The sequence below is a fragment of the Hemiscyllium ocellatum genome, chromosome 22, assembly GCF_020745735.1.
Source record: "Hemiscyllium ocellatum isolate sHemOce1 chromosome 22, sHemOce1.pat.X.cur, whole genome shotgun sequence".
NCBI classification, from domain to species: domain Eukaryota; kingdom Metazoa; phylum Chordata; class Chondrichthyes; order Orectolobiformes; family Hemiscylliidae; genus Hemiscyllium; species Hemiscyllium ocellatum.
In genome coordinates, this window is record NC_083422.1 from 49,107,801 (window position 1) to 49,126,009 (window position 18,209).

An 18,209-nucleotide genomic window follows, 5' to 3' on the forward strand; every position below is an offset into this window, starting at 1 on the left:
TCAGAAAAGATTTACAAGGACATTGCCGGGGTTGGAGAGTTTTTCTTATAGGGAGAGACTGAATAGACTGAGGTTGTTTTCCCTGGAGTGTCGAAACTTGAGGGGTGACCTTATAGAGGTTTATAAAATCAGGAATGACATGGATAGGGTAAATAGGCAGGATCTTATTCCTGGAGTGGGGAAGTCCAAAACCAGAGGGCAAAACTGGGAGCATCTAGGATCAAAGGACACAGTCTCAGGATAAAGGGGTGCCAATTTAAGATTGAGATAAGGAAAAAATTCTTCTCTCAGAGAATTATGAGGTTTTGGAACTTTTGCCACAAAGAACTGTGGAACATAAGGAGTGGTGTTGGAAAAGCACAGCAGGTCAGGCAGCATCCAAGGAGCAGGAAAACCGATGTTTTGGGCAAAAGCCCTTCATCAGAAATTCCTTCTTGGATGCTGCCTGACCTGCTGTGCTTTTCCAGCACCGCTCTGATCTAGACTCTGATTTCCAGCATTTGCAGTCCCCACTTTGCCTTTGTATACATAAGGATAGGATAGATCAATTCTTGATCAGCTGGGGAATCAGGGGCAATGGGAAAAACACAGGAAAGTGGACATAGGGAGTGTTGGAGCAACATGTTATATTGAATAGCAGAGCAGATTTGATTAACACATGTGCCCTACTCTTGTTCTTATTGACCTAGTAAGATAGTTAACGGAAATTAGGGGTTGGTAACACGCTGGACTTGCCAGTGACTCCAATATCGCAAGGAAGAATTTTAGAAAGCGAATCAGTTAAACGCGATTGAGTTTCAACGAGGCAAGAAACAATGTAAGAAATTGTTTTTGTGCTGGAGGAGACTGTTATAGTGAACGTGGGTGTGGTCACCTGATCAAGGAAGGATATTCTCGCCCCGGGAGACTCTCAACCCTGACTACATAAAGCATTCAGAGCTTAAGTTATGGAAAGGTCGTTGCCTCATTTCGGGAACGGGGAAAGTTTATTCAGTTCTTCCTGATAACGAAAAGGTCTCAGAAACGCGTTTCCTGATTGTGGGAGTGGATAACCGGTTGATGGAAATCGCAATGAAACTCTGAAGAGAAAGTTACTTATTAAAATACCACATTGAGAGGAGAAGGATCTTTCAATTTTCTCCCATAGGTTACTGATTTACCACGGAAAGCATATAAAGAGATAGCTTTGAGAACAAATGGATCCGTCTCCAACTTGTAAAATTGCTTCATGCACTCACGCTGTTGACCAATAACTTCCTTTGTATCTAGGTTAACAATCTCACTCATTTGGAAAGCTACCGATTCGTGTAAACCAACGACAGCAGAGTGGATACTGAAAGTAAAGAAAATCAAAGGAAAATACCAAAGATTGGGATTGAACACAAGGAAGATGAATAACCAAGTCCAAGTCCAAATGATGTGATGAAGCTGGAAAGAAAGAGAACAGGTAATCCCAGCCTTTCAAATGGAACCATTTAATTCTAATAAATGATCAATGTAATCACAATCGCTTCTTTGTGTATATATAATTGCTGTGGCTGGGAAATAATGATTTAAATAGCTATTTTAACCTCATCCCCCCCAGACGGTGTGGTGCAGGGAGGGTGGGGGATGGTGAGATGATGGGACTGGGCTCTCGAGAGTAGAATGAGGATGTTCAGCCCCTCACTTTCACCATTCAATTCAGATGATGCATTTGTTAAGTCCATTTTAGTTTTTAATTCCACATCCTTTAATATTGTGACCTCGCCAAAGACCATCAAACTTCAATTTGAAATTATTAATTGAGCTGCTTAATGTGGATGGGTCTTACTTCCGAACTCCTAACCCCCTTTGTGTGAATATATGCTTTCCACAGTTCTGCCTGTGGCCTAGATTCGAATGTTCAGGTTTTGTTTCCCTGGCCTGGCCTCTCCCCAAATACTGGATCAGTGGTGCTGGAAGAGCACAGCAGTTCAGGCAGCATCCAAGGAGCAGTGAAATCGACGTTTCGGGCAAAAGCCCTTCATCAGGAATAAAGGCAGTGAGCCTGAAGCGTGGAGAGATAAGCTAGAGGAGGGTGGGGGTGGGGAGAAAGTAGCATAGAGTACAATGGGTGAGTGGGGGAGGGGATGAAGGTGGTAGGTCAGGGAGGAGAGGGTGGAATGGATAGGTGGAAAAGGAGATAGGCAGGTAGGACAAGTCCGGAGAAGTCATGGGGACAGTGCTGAGCTGGAAGTTTGGAACTAGGGTGAGGTGGGGGAAGGGGAAATGAGGAAACTGTTGAAACATTGATGCCCTGGGGTTGAAGTGCTCCGAGGCGGAAGATGAGGCGTTCTTCCTCCAGGCGTCTGGTGGTGAGGGAGCGGCGGTGAAGGAGGCCCAGGACCTCCATGTCCTCGGCAGAGTGGGAGGGGGAGTTGAAATGTTGGGCCACGGGGTGGTGTGGTTGATTGGTGCGGGTGTCCCGGAGATGTTCCCTAAAGTGCTTTGCTAGGAGGCGCCCAGTCTCCCCAATGTAGAGGAGACCACGTCGGGAGCAACGGATACAATAAATGATATTAGTGGATGTGCAGGTAAAACTTTGATGGATGTGGAAAGCTCCTTTAGGGCCTTGGATAGAGGTGAGGGAGGAGGTGTGGGCACAGGTTTTACAGTTCCTCCGGTGGCAGGGGAAAGTGCCAGGATGGGAGGGTGGGTTGTAGGGGGGCGTGGACCTGACCAGGTAGTCACGGAGGGAACGGTCTTTGCGGAAGGCACAAAGGGGTGGGGAGGGAAATATATCCCTGGTGGTGGGGTCTTTTTGGAGTTGGCGGAAATGTCGGCGGATGATTTGGTTTATGCGAAGGTTTGTAGGGTGGAAGGTGAGCAGCAGGGACGTTCTGTCCTTGTTATGGTTGGAGGGGTGGGGTCTGAGGGCGGAGGTACGGGATGTGGACGAGATGCGTTGGAGGGCATCTTTAACCACGTGGGAAGGGAAATTGAAGTCTCTAAAGAAGGAGGCCATCTGGTGTGTTCTGTGGTGGAACTGGTCCTCCTGGGAGCAGATACAGTGGACGTGGAGGAATTGGGAATACGGGATGGCATTTTTGCAAGAGGTAGGGTGGGAAGAGGTGTAATCCAGGTAGCTGTGAGAGTCGGTGGGTGTGTAAAAAATGTCAGTGTCAAGTCGGTCGTCATTAATGGAGATGGAGAGGTCCAGGAAGGGGAGGGAGGTGTCAGAGATGGTCCAGGTAAATTTAAGGTCAGGGTGGAATGTGTTGGTGAAGTTGATGAATTGCTCAACCTCCTCGTGGGAGCATGAGGTGGCGCCAATGCAGTCATCAATGTAACGGAGGAAGAGGTGGGGAGTGGTGCCAGTGTAATTACGGAAGATCAACTGTTCTACGTAGCCAACAAAGAGACCGGCATAGCTGGGGCCCATACATGTGCCCATGGCTACCCCTTCGGTCTGGAGGAAGTGGGAGGATTCAAAGGAGAAATTGTTATGGGTGAGGACCAGTTCGGCCAAACGAATGAGTGTGGCGGTGGAAGGGTACTGTTGGGGACGTCTGGAGAGGAAAAAACAGAGGGCTTGGAGGCCCTGGTCATGGCGGATGGAGGTGTAGAGGGATTGGATATCCATGGTGAAGATGAGGCATTGGGGGCCGGGGAAACAGAAGTCTTGGAGGAGGTGGAGGGCGTGGGTGGTGTCTCGAACGTACGAGGGGAGTTCCTGAACTGGGGGGATAGGACAGTGTCGAGGTAGGTAGAGATGAGTTCAGTGGGGCAGGAGCCTGCTGAGACAATGGGTCGGCCAGGGTGGTCAGGCTTGTGGATCTTGGGAAGAAGGTAGAACTGGGCAGTGCGGGGTTCGCAGATGCTGGAGATCACAGCTGCAAATGTGTTGCTGGTCAAAGCACAGCAGGCCAGGCAGCATCTCAGGAATAGAGAATTCGACGTTTCGAGCCTAAGCCCTTCATCAGGAATAAGAGAGAGAGCCAAGCAGGCTAAGATAAAAGGTAGGGAGGAGGGACTAGGGGGAGGGGCGATAGAGGTGGGATAGGTGGAAGGAGGTCAAGGTGAGGGTGATAGGCCGGAGTGGGGTGGGGGCGGAGAGGTCAGGAAGAGGATTGCAGGTTAGGAGGGCGGTGCTGAGTTGAGGGAACCAACTGAGACAAGGTGGGGGGAGGGGAAATGAGGAAACTGGAGAAGTCTGAATTCATACCTTGTGGTTGGAGGGTTCCCAGGCGGAAGATGAGGCGCTCCTCCTCCAGCCGTCGTGTTGTTGTGTTCTGCCGGTGGAGGAGTCCAAGGACCTGCATGTCCTCGGTGGAGTGGGAGGGAGAGTTAAAGTGTTGAGCCACGGGGTGATTGGGTTGGTTGGTTCGGGCGGCCCGGAGGTGTTCTCTGAAGCGTTCCGCAAGTAAGCGGCCTGTCTCACCAATATAGAGGAGGCCACATCGGGTGCAGCGGATGCAATAGATGATGTGTGTGGAGGTACAGGTGAACTTGTGGCGGATATGGAAGGATCCCTTGGGGCCTTGGAGGGAAGTGAGTGTGGAGGTGTGGGCGCAAGTTTTACATTTCCTGCGGTTGCAGGGGAAGGTGCCGGGGGTGGAGGTTGGGTTGGTGGGGGGTGTGGATCTGACGAGCGAGTCACGAAGGGAGTGGTCCTTGCGGAACGCTGATAGGGGAGGGGAGGGAAATATATCCCTGGTGGTGGGGTCCATTTGGAGGTGGCGGAAATGGCGGCGGATGATACGTTGTATGCGGAGGTTGGTGGGGTGGTAGGTGAGAACCAGTGGGGTTCTGTCTTGGTGGCGGTTGGAGGAGCGGGGCTCAAGGGCGGAGGAGCGGGAAGTGGAGGAGATGCGGTGGAGGGCATCGTCGATCACGTCTGGGGGGAATCTGCGGTCCTTGAAGAAGGAGGCCATCTGGGCTGTGCGGTGTTGGAATTGGTCCTCCTGGGAGCAGATGCGGCGGAGACGAAGGAATTGGGAATATGGGATGGCGTTTTTACAGGGGGCAGGGTGGGAGGAGGTGTAGTCAAGGTAGCTGTGGGCGTCAGTCGGTTTATAATAGATGTCTGTGTTGAGTCGGTCGCCCGAGATAGAAATGGAAAGGTCTAGGAAGGGGAGGGAGGAGTCTGAGACAGTCCAGGTGAATTTCAGGTCGGGATGGAAGGTGTTAGTAAAGTTGATGAACTGTTTAACCTCCTCGTGGGAGCACGAGGCAGCGCCGATACAGTCATCGATGTAGCGGAGGAAAAGGTGGGGGGTGGTGCCAGTGTAGTTGCGGAAGATGGACTGTTCCACATATCCTACGAAGAGGCAGGCATAGCTGGGGCCCATGCGGGTGCCCATGGCAACTCCTTTAGTTTGGAGGAAGTGGGAGGATTGAAAAGAGAAGTTATTCAGGGTGAGGACCAGTTCAGTCAGTCGAAGGAGGGTGTCAGTGGAAGGGTACTGGGCTGTGAGTGGGAGATCTCCTGAGGTGATGAGGTTCTGTATGGTCTGGGAGATATGGTTTGGTGATGGGGGGTGGGGTCATGGTCGAGGGGGCAGTAGGAAGAGGTGTCCTCGAGTTGGTGTCTGGCTTCAGCGGTGTAGAGTCAGTGTGCCAGACTACCACCCGCCCCCTTTATCCGCTGGCTTGATGGTGAAGTTGGGATTGGAGCAGAGGGATTGGAGGGCTGCGCGTTGTGAGGGTGAGAGGTTGGAGTGGGAGATGGGGGGTAGACAGATTGAGGCGGTTAATGTCCCGGCAGCAGTTGGAAATGAAGAGGTCGAGGGCAGGTAATAGGCCAGCGCGGGGTGTCCAGGTGGATGCAGTGTGTTGGAGGTGGGCGAAGGGGTCCTCGGAAGGTGGGCAGGAATCCTGATTGTGAAAGTAACTGCCCTACCTTGGTCACACCCAACAGCAGAGGACATTCCTCTGTCCTGCATTTCCATCATGTTTTCCATTGCCTGCAATTTACACACTCATGCCTCTCCCACTGCTGCTAGACCTGACTATCACAGGACTATCATGGTTGAATTATTAAATATATTCAAGGCTGAGATAGACACATTTCTAATCATTAGGGAATCGAGGGTTATAGGGATAAGGCAAGAAACTGCCTACTTCTACTACGCCTTGGTCTTATCTCTAACCACCTCATCCACTCTAGATCCAAACACTCTGCTTCCTTTGGGACCTCAATCTCATCTACATCACCATTGGACTCAAATCCCCATCATCCAGCATACACTTGGCACCTTACTTAACTGGCATCCTACGCCTTTGCATTCCTCTCCTTACTATCTAGTACTTTACCCATCTGGCATCCTATCCCACACCCACCTGGCACCAAACCTGCCTGGTACGCTACCACGCTACCCTCCCAGCACCCTACCCTCACAGTGACCTATATCATTACCTCTACATAGATAAGAGGTTAATTAAAATCAAAGTGGCAGTCTATGATGGTGGACCTTTAAATTACACAATACAGCAGCTGAATGCTGTGACAAAGGAGCATATGCCCTGACTGTGCAGCATGACAAGGAACCAGTCAGAATGAAAGTATAATTCTGTATTGCTGATAGAGCCCTGATTTGCCTTCCTGTCAGAAATATGGGGCTTTTTCATTTTAGTTATGAAAAAGAGAGGAGCGACAATCAGCATGTGATTGCTATTCCTTGGAAAATCCAACCCCAAATATTTCCTTGGGGTATGGGATCACCTCTGGTCTGTCAAGGATCCCATGAACTGCCCACCATCTTTCCCCCAAATCCCAAGACACAGACTAGTTGTTTACCCTTCTGTTCTTTCCTGCTAACCCTACCATTAATTTAGGTCCTCTGCAACATAGTTGTACTGGTGATTTGCTATGATAGAACTGGACTTTATATGTCTCTTTAAGGTCACTGTTGTGTATGGCCTGAATTATCAACATTCAAGATCAGAGACTAATTGCAAGAAGTATTTCAGCAGATTTTCTGTTGGATACCAGTCTCGAGCTTCAATCCTCAGGAGAGTCTATGATATCAAGGCTATGAAAGCTGCATTCTTAGGATGCATCTTACTCAATGATGACAGGACACTAGAAAGCTCAGAGAAACAGAGGGGCCTTGGAGTGTTTGTCCTCAAATCCCTAAATGTGGCCTGGCAGGTTAAGAGAGTAGTGAAGAAAGAATATGGACACTTGCCTTTAGTGTCAATGCATAGACTATAAGAGTTGTGAGGTTACATTGGAGCTGTCCAGGGCTTTGGTTAGGTCACTGCTGGAGTACTGTGTGCAGTTCTGATCACCCCCCCCTTATAGGAAGGATGTGCTTGAAGTGGAGGGGGTACAAAGGAGATCCACCAGGTTGTTGCCTGGGATGGAACACTGTAGCAATGTAGAGAGGCTGGATTAGCTCAGATTGTTTTCTTCAGAGTAGAGAAAGTTGATGAGGGAACCTGACAGAGGTGTTTAACCTTATGAGGGGCTTGGACAAGGTGAATAGAAAGCAGCTTTCCTCCTTAGTTGAAGAATCAATAACAAGGAGGAGTAATGGTAAAGTGAAAGGCAGAAGGTTTAGAGGGGATTTGAGGAAATCTTTCATCCAAAGATTGTTGGGGGTCTGAACTGTATGGTCTGGGAGGTAACGTCACAACCTTTTAAAAAGGACTTGGATAAGTGTCATAACATTCAAGGTTATTGGGTCCAATGCTGGAAAGTGAGACGAGTGTAGATTTAATGTAGCTTTGGTGGTATCGCGTTCATGGGCCAAACTTTTCTACTGTATGATTCAATGATTCAAAGAATTGGTAAGGCCAGCACTTATTCCCCATTCCTCATGATCTTGAGAAAATTGTGATGGCCTTCTTTTTGTTTTGATATAACCGAGGGACTTCCAGGCACTTGAGCACACAGTAAATGGCTCACATTTATGTAAGAGTAAAAAGTGAGGTCTGCAGATGCTGGAGATCAGAACTGAAAATGTGTTGCTGGTTAAAGCACAGCAGGTTAGGCAGCATCCAAGGAACAGGAAATTCGACGTTTCGGGCCAGCGCCCTTCATCAGGAAGGGTTTTCCTGATGAAGGGCTCTGGCCTGAAACGTCGAATTTCCTGTTCCTTGAATGCTGCCTAACCTGCTGTGCTTTAACCAGCAACACATTTTCAACCCCACATTTATGTAAGAGCCAGGGTAAGAATGGGATATTTCCTTGTCTAAAGAATCTATTCAAACTGAATTCACCTTTTCACAAACTACCTTGATAAGATTTCATAAAATCCCTACAATGGGGAAATAGGCTTTTAGGCCCAACAACCTCCGAGGAGTGACCCACCTCTCTATCCTATTTTATCCCTGACTAATGCACCTAGCCTACACATCCACAACTACTATGGGCAATTTAGCATGGCCAATTCACCTAACCTGCACATCTTTGGATTGTGGGAGAAAACCGGAGGAAACCCATGCAGACACTGGGAGAATATGCAAATGCCAAACAGACAGTCGCATAAGGCTGGGATCGAATCTGGGTCCCTGGCCCTGTGAGGCTGACTACTGAGCCACCATGCTGCCTGGACATAATCTCTATCTAAGTCTCATGAACTGCAAGTCTAGTAACAGAAGCATTACACCACTGTAGCTTGTAGCAGCAAACAACTTCCACCGAATTAGAATTGTTACAGTGCAGAAGGAAGCTATACCTTTCCTTAATATAGCTTAAATATCTTATTCATACATAGGTAGTTCTTCTACAAGACAATGATTGTGTTCTTCTGCAATCCCACATTATAGAAAAATCGTGCTTTAGAAACTGTGCTTCAGGTGTTGGCAATGTAATCGTGTTATAGCCAACACACGTTTTAAAATTGCGTGCTTTCGAAACAGTGTCCCCAATCTGTCAATTGCATTACAGTGAATTTACGTTAATGAAATGCGAGTTATAGCAGAACGACTTTATTATAATATTGACATTTGAATGGGAAGGTGAACAGAGGGATAGAAAGCATGCATGGGCAATAAGCAATGGGTCTAACTAAGGACTAGGAATCGGTGCAAGCTTGGTGGGCTGAAGGGCCTGTTCTTGTGCTCTACTATATTGTACTTATATGTAATATGGTATCCGAAGTCCTCTAGGTATGAGATTCATGATTTATGCATAATGATACTTCATGAATGGCAAATTATTAAGTTAAAGAGTCTTTAGATAATGAAGCATCACATCTAAGTAAAGAAACAGAAAGCAAAATGCAAAGTTAATAACACGTTTCAACTTTTTGTTCTTAGCAGAACGGCAAATCAATAAAGTGTGGATCTGACCTAAGAACCAAGGCTGCAGACATTGCCAAGAAATATTTCCATGTCTAAAAGCAAGAGTTCTTTAGTCACTTGAAATCCATTGTAAAGAGGAAAGGAGGAATCGAACTGGATCGCTGCCAAATATTTTTCTGTGTCTGCGATGGCTTTCCATTGGCATATCACTAACTCCAGGCTGGCATTATTTATGTTTGTAACTCTTTCCTACCTTCAATTGTCTTCGGCCATACAAAACTGTTCCAGCAAGCAGAACAATTTTAAAAATGTCTCTGAAATTCAGTACAGCAGTAACATCTACCCAGTTTCTGGGACGATATTGGTTCTATACCGCATGGTGCACAACTTCCTTGATATGGTTCAACCAAATCCCTTTCCATCAGGTGAGAAGCCTCTATTTTTACTAACAGGAGTACTACGTACAAATATATGATTTAGGCCATTTAGCCACTTGATCCTGCTCTTCCATTCAATAAGATTCATGGTTGATCTGATTGTGATCTTAACTTCACATTCCAGCCTAACTGCATAAACCTTTCTTTTCTCATCAAGAACTGACCTACCACTGCCTTAAATGTCTTCAATGATCTCATCTCCATGCTGTCTGGAGAAGATAGTTCCAAATCTCAAATTTCTGAGAGAAAAGTATTTCTCTTCCATCACTGTCTACAGTGGAAAAAACCCCAATTGTTAAATGGCGGTCCCTAGTTCTAGTCTCTTCTACAAAATGAAATATCCTTTTAGCACCCATCCTGTCAATTGCCTTAGGATTTTATATATTTCAATTAGATCACATTGCATGCTGTGAATGGATGTAGACCCAACCTATTCACCATTTCTTCAAGATGTAAGCCTTTCATTCCAGGAGGAGCTGTGTGAACATTTCCTCAAAATGCTTCTAACACATTTATAGCTTTTTTTCACTCCATATGTGGTCTCACCAAGGGCCCTTTATGGCTTTAATAAAACTTGACTACTTTTATTTTCCATTAACCCTGCAATAAACATCAAAATGCCATTTACCTTTTTTAATCACTTGCTGTACCTGCAAACTAACGTTTGTGATTCATGCCCCAGGATACCCAGATCCCTCTATAGTTCAGAGTTCTGCAATCACTCTCTGTTTAAATAATACAGCATTTGTCACATTGTCACATAACAAGTTCACTCATTTAACCCATCTATATCCTTTTCGAAGACTCCTTACGTCCCCTTCACGACTTATTTTCGTACCTATCTCAGTGTCATCAGCAAGTTTACCATGCAAACATTTCGTCCCATCATCCAAGTCATTGCTATAAGTTATAAATAGTTGAGGCCCCAACATTGGTCCCTGTGGCACACTATTCATCACATTTTGTGTAGTAATCTTTAATGTGGCACTCTGTCAAATGCCTTCTAGAAATCTAAATACAATATACGCAGGTTGGTACACCCGCCTGGCCCACCATGGCAACTGTTGAAATTTAAAAGGAGGGCCTTGTGGAACACAGGTAGTGTTTGTATCTCTGGGCCAGATTCAAGCCCCACCTCAGGATTTGATAGACAAAGAAGTGCATCTTAATATTGTTGTAAAAACCCATCTGGTTCACTAATGTTCTTTAGGGAAGGAAACTGCCATCCTTACCTGGTCTGGCCAATGTATGACTCTTAAATTAGGGATGGGCAATAAATGCTGGCCTAGGCAGTTATACCTTCATTTCGTGAATGAATTAAAAAAAAATACAGTTCCAAACATGTTGATTAAAAACATAAGAGGGAGGGAATAGGTGAGACTGAGGATTAGAGCTGTGTAGCTGTCCAGTTAATAAATTTCATCATGAGGAAAACTTGTCTTAAGGTCCAATTCATCAACAGATTTAAATTTGAATTAACATCGGTTGCTCAAGATTAAGATTGGAAATTAAGAATTTCTTTCAGACAGAAGGTTGCATTTTGAATTACCTTTGAGAAGAATAGCACAAAGTGTAACACATTTTTGAATCGTCAGCAATGTTCCATGAAGCTGCACCTTATGACTAATGCAAAAAGGAAGTAGACATAAAGACGTTATTTGTAATTTTATCAAAAGAGAAAAAAAAAGGCTTGGCCTTGGCTCTGCGTCATCGACAGGTGGGAGAGGTGAATTGGACAATTTTCAATGTCTCCCTCCTGTCCATAACAGGGGATTTTAATGCCTTCTCTTACTTTCTTTTCTCATTTTAATAATAGACAGTGGCACATTTAACAGTAAACCACAGCAAATTATTTAGCAAATAAAACAAAATGGATTTACCAATTGCATTAAAACTAACAAGGGGGATTCATCACAGCCATGTATACCTGCATCCAAGAAAGAAACTAAAGAGAAAGGAAAGGAGAGAAGTTTCAAAATGCAAATTACTTAAAATTAAATATATCAGGACTAGTTTGTGTGAATTAGAGATCAAAAAGTCAGTGTCCAGTTGAAATTCCTTTAGTAGGCTGAGCATAGAAGTTTTATTCATTGGAACTCCATCTGAGTTCATGTCATAAATGTGTCATAGGCCACAGATTGTTTCATTTCGGGGTTTCTTTCCAGAAGTCAAATTTGTGAGATTTTGAGTTCAGAGGAAGGCTGTTAGCTATAAGCCTGGCACTGCTTGCTTTTGGGTATTACCAATATACTGATCCAAAGTGCTTCAAACAAATCTGCAGTTTCAGGTGGAGATGCTCAGCAAACAGGGTAGCTTTTGGTGTCCACTGAAGTGACACCTTTTTTTTAAGCAGATAATGCTGAAGTCATTTCCACCAGGTCAGGCCATAATGATAGCCTCTTTTGTGTAAAACTGTGTGTGAAGTTGGTGGTTTGTCTTAGAGTTCCTTGTGTTGATTTGGCCAGAACGTCCATACAATACAAGCTGTGTCATATGCTCTGCTAATTGCAGGTCAGGACTTTCCAGAAATTATGCTCAACTGGCCTCATGTAATCAGTGGCATCCATTTTCCAAATCCAGCAAAGTTTCTACTTTAAAAGAGAAAGAAAACAAATATCAGCCAAGTGTCAATTTCGGCGAATTTCACACAGTGCTTCCTTCCTTGAGTTTGGTAAATTATTTCATAAAATTCTCCGCACTCACCTCATTATGTATGCTCCATGAGAAGAATGGGGGGGGGGGGGTGCGGGGGGAGAGGGATCTTATGGAAACATATAAAAATATGAAAGGAATAGATAAGATATAAGCAGGGAGGCTGTTCCCACTGGCAGGTGAAACTAGAACGAAGGGGTAGAGCCTCAAAATATGGGGGAGCAGATTTAGGACTGAGTTGAGGAGGAACGTCTTCAAACCGAAGCTTGTGAGTCTGTGGAAATTCCTGCCCAATGAACCAGTTGAGGCTTCCTTGTTGAATGTTTTTAAGGTAATGGTGGATAAATGTTTGAACAGTAAAGGAATTAAGGGTTAAGATGGGTGGGAGGGTAAGTGGAGCTGAGTCCATGAAAAGATCAGCTGTGATCTTATTGAATGGCGGAGCATGCTCGAAGGGCCAGATCTCCTGCTCCTAGTTCTTATGTATGGGACCCCACTTACACAACCATGTGCACAATGGCTGAATTGCTCGCCACTGCTCCGACCTCTGGGACCAGCGCCATATTTAAATCCCAGTTATGCACCAGGTCAAGTAACTCCAGCCAGTAGCCGCCCTAAGGCATTAGGGTTACACAGCTTCACAGTGCTCAAAAAAGAAATATTTCTGAGGGCACGTAGGTGACAGGGTGACACGTTTATAGCAAGTACAAATTCATATTTGCAAACATGTTTTAAAAACAAAATACTGTAGATGCTGACAATCTGAAATAAAAACAGAAAGTGATGGAGAAACTCTGCAGGTTTGGCAGCATCTGTGGAGAGAGAAACAGAGCCTCAATGAGCAAGCATTGAGTCCAATGAACAGGGTTGATTGTTACCTGTGGATGTCTGAGGACACTATTATAGAAAAATGCCATGATTAGGCATGTGATTTTTGATTTGAAGGTTGGGTCGCCATCCTCTTGCGGTGGTTGTCATGGTAACAGTTGCTCTAATTTTTTTACACAACTGGTTACCTTCCAAGAATTCATGGGGGACCTGTGTGGAATCTCTCATTGCAGATGCATTAAGGCTGCTGCTGATGCAACTTATGCCAGATCAAAGCCTTTCATCTCATTTTCTTCTAAATGAGGGCAGTGCTGCAACCCAGTCAGCAGGATTTGCCAATATATCAGGCTTCCCCAATATATCAGGCTTCCCCAATATATCAGGCTTCCCCCTATTACATGGTGCTAATGACTATACACACTTTGGGTTAAGAATGCAACTTCATAATGCTGTAGACTTCAATAACAGAAATGGCTTCCATTCCATTAAGGTACAAGTCACTGGTACCACATCTTAGAAGCTTGTACCAGGTATGCTGAATACTGCCATGCATCTATATCCTTGAGAACTCTCATGTTCTTTGATTTGTTTCAAGATCTAGATGCATTGAAATGATATTTACTGGGAAAGAAGAATAACATTATGCAACCATGGCTGATCATCCTATTTATTCCTGATGAAGGGCTTATGCTCGAAACGTCGAATTCTCTATTCCTGAGATGCTGCCTGGCCTGCTGTGCTTTGACCAGCAACACATTTGCAGCTGTGATCATCCTATTGACTGCCTGACTGGGGAAAAACCTAGATACAATGCAGCACATTCTTCAACCAGGGACATAGTGGAGCAGTTGATTAACATCATGAGGATGAAGTTCTAATGCTTGGATCGGTCTTGGGGGAACCTTGCAGTTCTGTCCAAACTACTTGAGTAAAAGTTGATCTCCTATAAATGTTGACTTCCTATTTTGACCAAAAAATCTGGAATTTTCCATGTATCTCGTGTAAAAGTCGACCCTAACAGATCGACATTTGTGAGTCAAAGTATTTATCCTGTTCATAAATGTGAAGATGAGGAAATGAATTTTTTTCATGCTTTACTGTGTTTTGATGTACAGTTCACATCAATTTGGCACAAAGGTTTAAGATGGATCAAGTCAGACTCAGACAAAACTCTCCCTTTGTGTGCAATTCAGCTGAGCTCAGTTCCCCTGTAGCACCCACAGAATACAGTCATATACCTAGTAGTGACTTTGAAGTTTTTTCATCATCTTGTGTAAAAATGCCCTTCAGAAGAAGCAAAAAAAAAGCAGTGTTTAATTTGAAAGCTATTGAAGTTACAGAGAAGACAATACCTGTGTAACAGCAAGAGGATTTTGTGTTTCGAAGGAACTTGAGAGAGACTGGAGAAAGATATCGAGCCAACTTCAGACAGTGCCAATATGAAAGTGTGCCAACAGAGGTAAACCTAGCAAGTGGCCACAACTGGAGAAACAGTTGCTGAGTGGGCACTTGAAAATCGTCAAAATGGAAAATGTGTTAGTTGTGAAGCCACCTACATCCATGCACGAAACAAATCCGAAAAGGATGAAAATTTCAGATTTTAAGGCAAGTGCTAGACATTGCACAAGGTGCATGAAAACGCATGACTGAAGATTCCGGCAGATTGCACAAAAGCCGCCTGCTGAACAATGAGTCAAGATATTACAGTTTCACCGGTTTGTAAATAGAATTTAGCAGAAGGAAGGCTACAAGTTAACATGCATTGGAAACATGGATGAAATGCCTATTATTCTCGACATGCTGGAGAATCAAACCATGAACCAAAAAGGAGAAAAAACAGTATTGGTGAAAACCACTGGCTGTGGGAAGAGTAGGGAGAAAGTGAGGACTGCAGGTGCTGCAGATCAGAGTCAAAAAGTGTATTGCTGGAAAAGCACAGCAGGTCAGGCAGCATCCAAGGAGCAGGAGAGTCAACGTTTCGAGCATAAGCTCTTTATCAGGAAAGTGGGGGAGGCCCAAGGGGGCTGAGAATGTGATAGGTAGATGGAGGTGGGGTGGGGTGGGGTGATGGTGTTAGGGTGGAGTGGATAGATGGGAAGGAAGATGGACAGGTAGGACAGTTCAAGAGGGTAGTGCTGAGTTGGATGGTTGGATCTGGGATAGAGATGAGGAAACTGGTGAAATCAACATTGATCCCCTGTGGTTGGAGAATCCCAAGGCAGAAGATGAGGCGTTCTTCCTCCAGGCATTTGGTAGCTAGAATCTGGTGGTGGAAGTTTACTTTAGTTCTTTCTTGTATTGCTGATGGCACATGTTAAAACTGGTGGCTGTTTTTAAGAGAAAAACTTTGTCAAAGGAGAAATTTCCAAAAAGGAGTTGTCATCCATATGCATCCACAAGGCTGGATGGATGAAGGCAGATGTAGAAAATGGATAAAGGAAGTTTGGAATTTACGACCTGATGGACAAATGCATTGGACGTTACAGAGGATGAATATCTATGGGATGACATAGATGAAGAAGACAAAGTGGATGACGTGCTCCCTCTAAGAAAAAGATTACTTATTAATTTTTGTTTCTATTGTCTTTATCTGGTAATTACTGTAATTTTTTTTTTTCTTTATTTGTTAGAGATCAATTGGGTTTCTGTTAATGATATGATATTTTGGTCTGTAGCCTGAATTTTAACCCCTTGAAATCACTATCCATGTAATAGTCGATCCCATAAATTTAACCTTTAAAAAAACTCTAAAATATTCAACATATACATGAGTATAAATGCCTCCTAATCCTATGCTGTGTTCTGCACAGTTGAAGCAGGTTAAGTGAGGATACAATGGACTGTGAAGAGCTGGGACAGCACCAACAACCTTCTCAGAAGAAAGAGGAGAACATTCAGCGAGAAGAACATCAACCTCAGCATGACTGATCAATGCAGCATTAGGCACAATAAGCCAAACAATTGAGACCCATATCCAATAGAGTTGGTCGAAAGAAATGCGGATGCTGTAAATCAGAAACCTCGAGGAAGGGTCACTTGACCCAAAACGTTAACTTTGATTTTTCTCCACAGATGCTGCTAGACCTGCTGAGCTTTTCCAGCAATTTCTGCTTTTGTTTCCAATAGATTTGAGTTAGGCTGGACTATGGAGTCATAGAGATGTACAGCAAGGAAACAGATCCTTTGGTCCAACTCGTCCATGCTGACCAGCTATCCCAACCTAATCTAGTCACATTTGCCAGCACCTGGCCCATATCCCCATTCCAGTTCAGATACCCATTCAGATGCCTTTAAATGTTGTAATTGTACCAGCCTCCACCACTTCCTCTGGCAGCTCATTCCATACACGCACCACCCTCTGCGTGGTAAGGCTGCCCCTTGGGATCCTTATAATTCTTTCCCCTCCCATCCTAAACCCTCTATTTCTGGACTCCCCTACCCCATTGAAAAGACCTTGTCTATTTACCCTATCCATGCCCCTCATGATTTTATAAACCTCTTTAAGGTCACCCCTCAGCCTCTGACGGTCTAGGGAGAATAACCCTAGCCTATTCAACCTCTCCCTGTAGCTCAAATCCTCCAATCCGAAGAACAGCTTTGTAAATCTTTTCTGAACCCTTTCAAAGTTTCACAACAAAGAGTAATTGTGAGCAAGATAATTGAAAATTGGATAGGAACCAGACCAGGAGTACCCGCAAAAGTCCTAGTTGAAAGTGGGTGAGATTTTGCTAATGATTAAATTAGAGATATGTGTGAGAATTATAAGCATTGAGGAAATAAACATGGCAATGGAAAAATCACTTTCATAATGGAGCTTATGACAGAAATCACACAGAGACGAGTTGCTTCATAAACACTTAGTAACCCAACCAAGTTGTAAATTAACACCTGCCTGATAGTCCATAGCAAATGGAGAAGGGGAGAGGCAGGGGTGTGATTAATGCAACGCTGTGACTGAATATGGAAAGTGATTCCAGATGACCACTACAAAAAGTGGCACATTATTAGAGTTACATATATGCTAGAAGGGGACAGTGAATGGAGAGATGCTCTTTGTGTAGGGAAAGTAGGAAAAGCTATTGGGGGTTCAGTGTTTAGCACTGCTACTTCACAGTGCTAGGGTCCTAGGTTCAATTCCAGCCTCAGGTGATGGTCTGTGTGGAGTTTGCGTGTTCTCCCCATTATTGGGTGATTTTTCTCCAGGTGCTCCGGTTTCCTCCCACTATCCAAAAGATGTGGAGGTTAGGTGAATTGGCCTTGCTAAATTGCCCCATAGTGTTCAGGAATGTGTAGATTAGGTGCACTAATCAGGGAAACTGTAGAGTAATAGGGTGGAAAATGTGTCTGGGTAGGTTACTCTTAAGGAGGGTCAGTGTGGACTTGTTGGGTCTAATGGTCTGTTTCCACACTGTAGGAATTCTATGAAGCTGCACCTGAGATTATATGTTAACCAATATGAATTCTGTATTCTTGCAAAATGGAAAGTTTCAAAGGGATGTATTTATGAAATCATCTATAGTAAATAAGTTATATATATATGAACCAAGTGTCTTAGCTCAGTGGTGGGGAAGTTATTAGAAATAATTCTGAAGACCAGAACGTGTATGTACTTGGAGACACATGGATCAAGCGGGGCTAGTCAACATGGATTTTTTTCAAATGAAGGTCGTGTTTGTCAAATTTGATCAAATGTTTTGAGGTGTATCCAGGAGTGTTGATGAGGGTAATACATCTGATATGGTCTACATGGACTTTAGCAAGGTTTTGATAAGATCACCCATGGCAAACTAGTCAGTAAAGTAACAGACTATGGGGTCCAAGTCAAAGTGACACAATGGATCCAAAATTAGCTGAGAGGCAGGAAGCAGGAAGTGATGGTAACAGGGGATGTTCCTGTGACTGGAATTTTGTTTCCAATGGGATTTTGCAGGACTCGATTCTGGGCCCCTGTTGTTTGTGGTATACACTAATGATTTTGAATTAAGTGCGGGGGGGGGTATGATCAAGAGATTTGTGGATGATATGAAAATCGGTACAGTGGTAAATAGTATCGAGGAGAGCTTCTAGGAGGATATAAAT

General features: G+C 44.5%; 1 protein-coding gene across 2 annotated transcripts in view; it reads left to right on the forward strand.

The window, feature by feature from the left end:
* Window positions 1-932: 932 nt before the first annotated feature.
* Window positions 933-18,209, forward strand: part of prom2 (prominin 2) — an 82,886-nt gene continuing 65,609 nt past the window's right edge. Inside the window, exons 1-2 of one of the 2 annotated variants that reach the window (XM_060842474.1) lie at window positions 933-1,447; window positions 9,229-9,638. In XM_060842474.1, the coding sequence (XP_060698457.1) occupies window positions 9,401-9,638 (238 nt within the window). In that variant the 5' untranslated portion in view covers window positions 933-1,447; window positions 9,229-9,400. The remainder of the gene's footprint in view (window positions 1,448-9,228; window positions 9,639-18,209) is intronic. The other variant, XM_060842475.1, reaches the window with a different exon arrangement.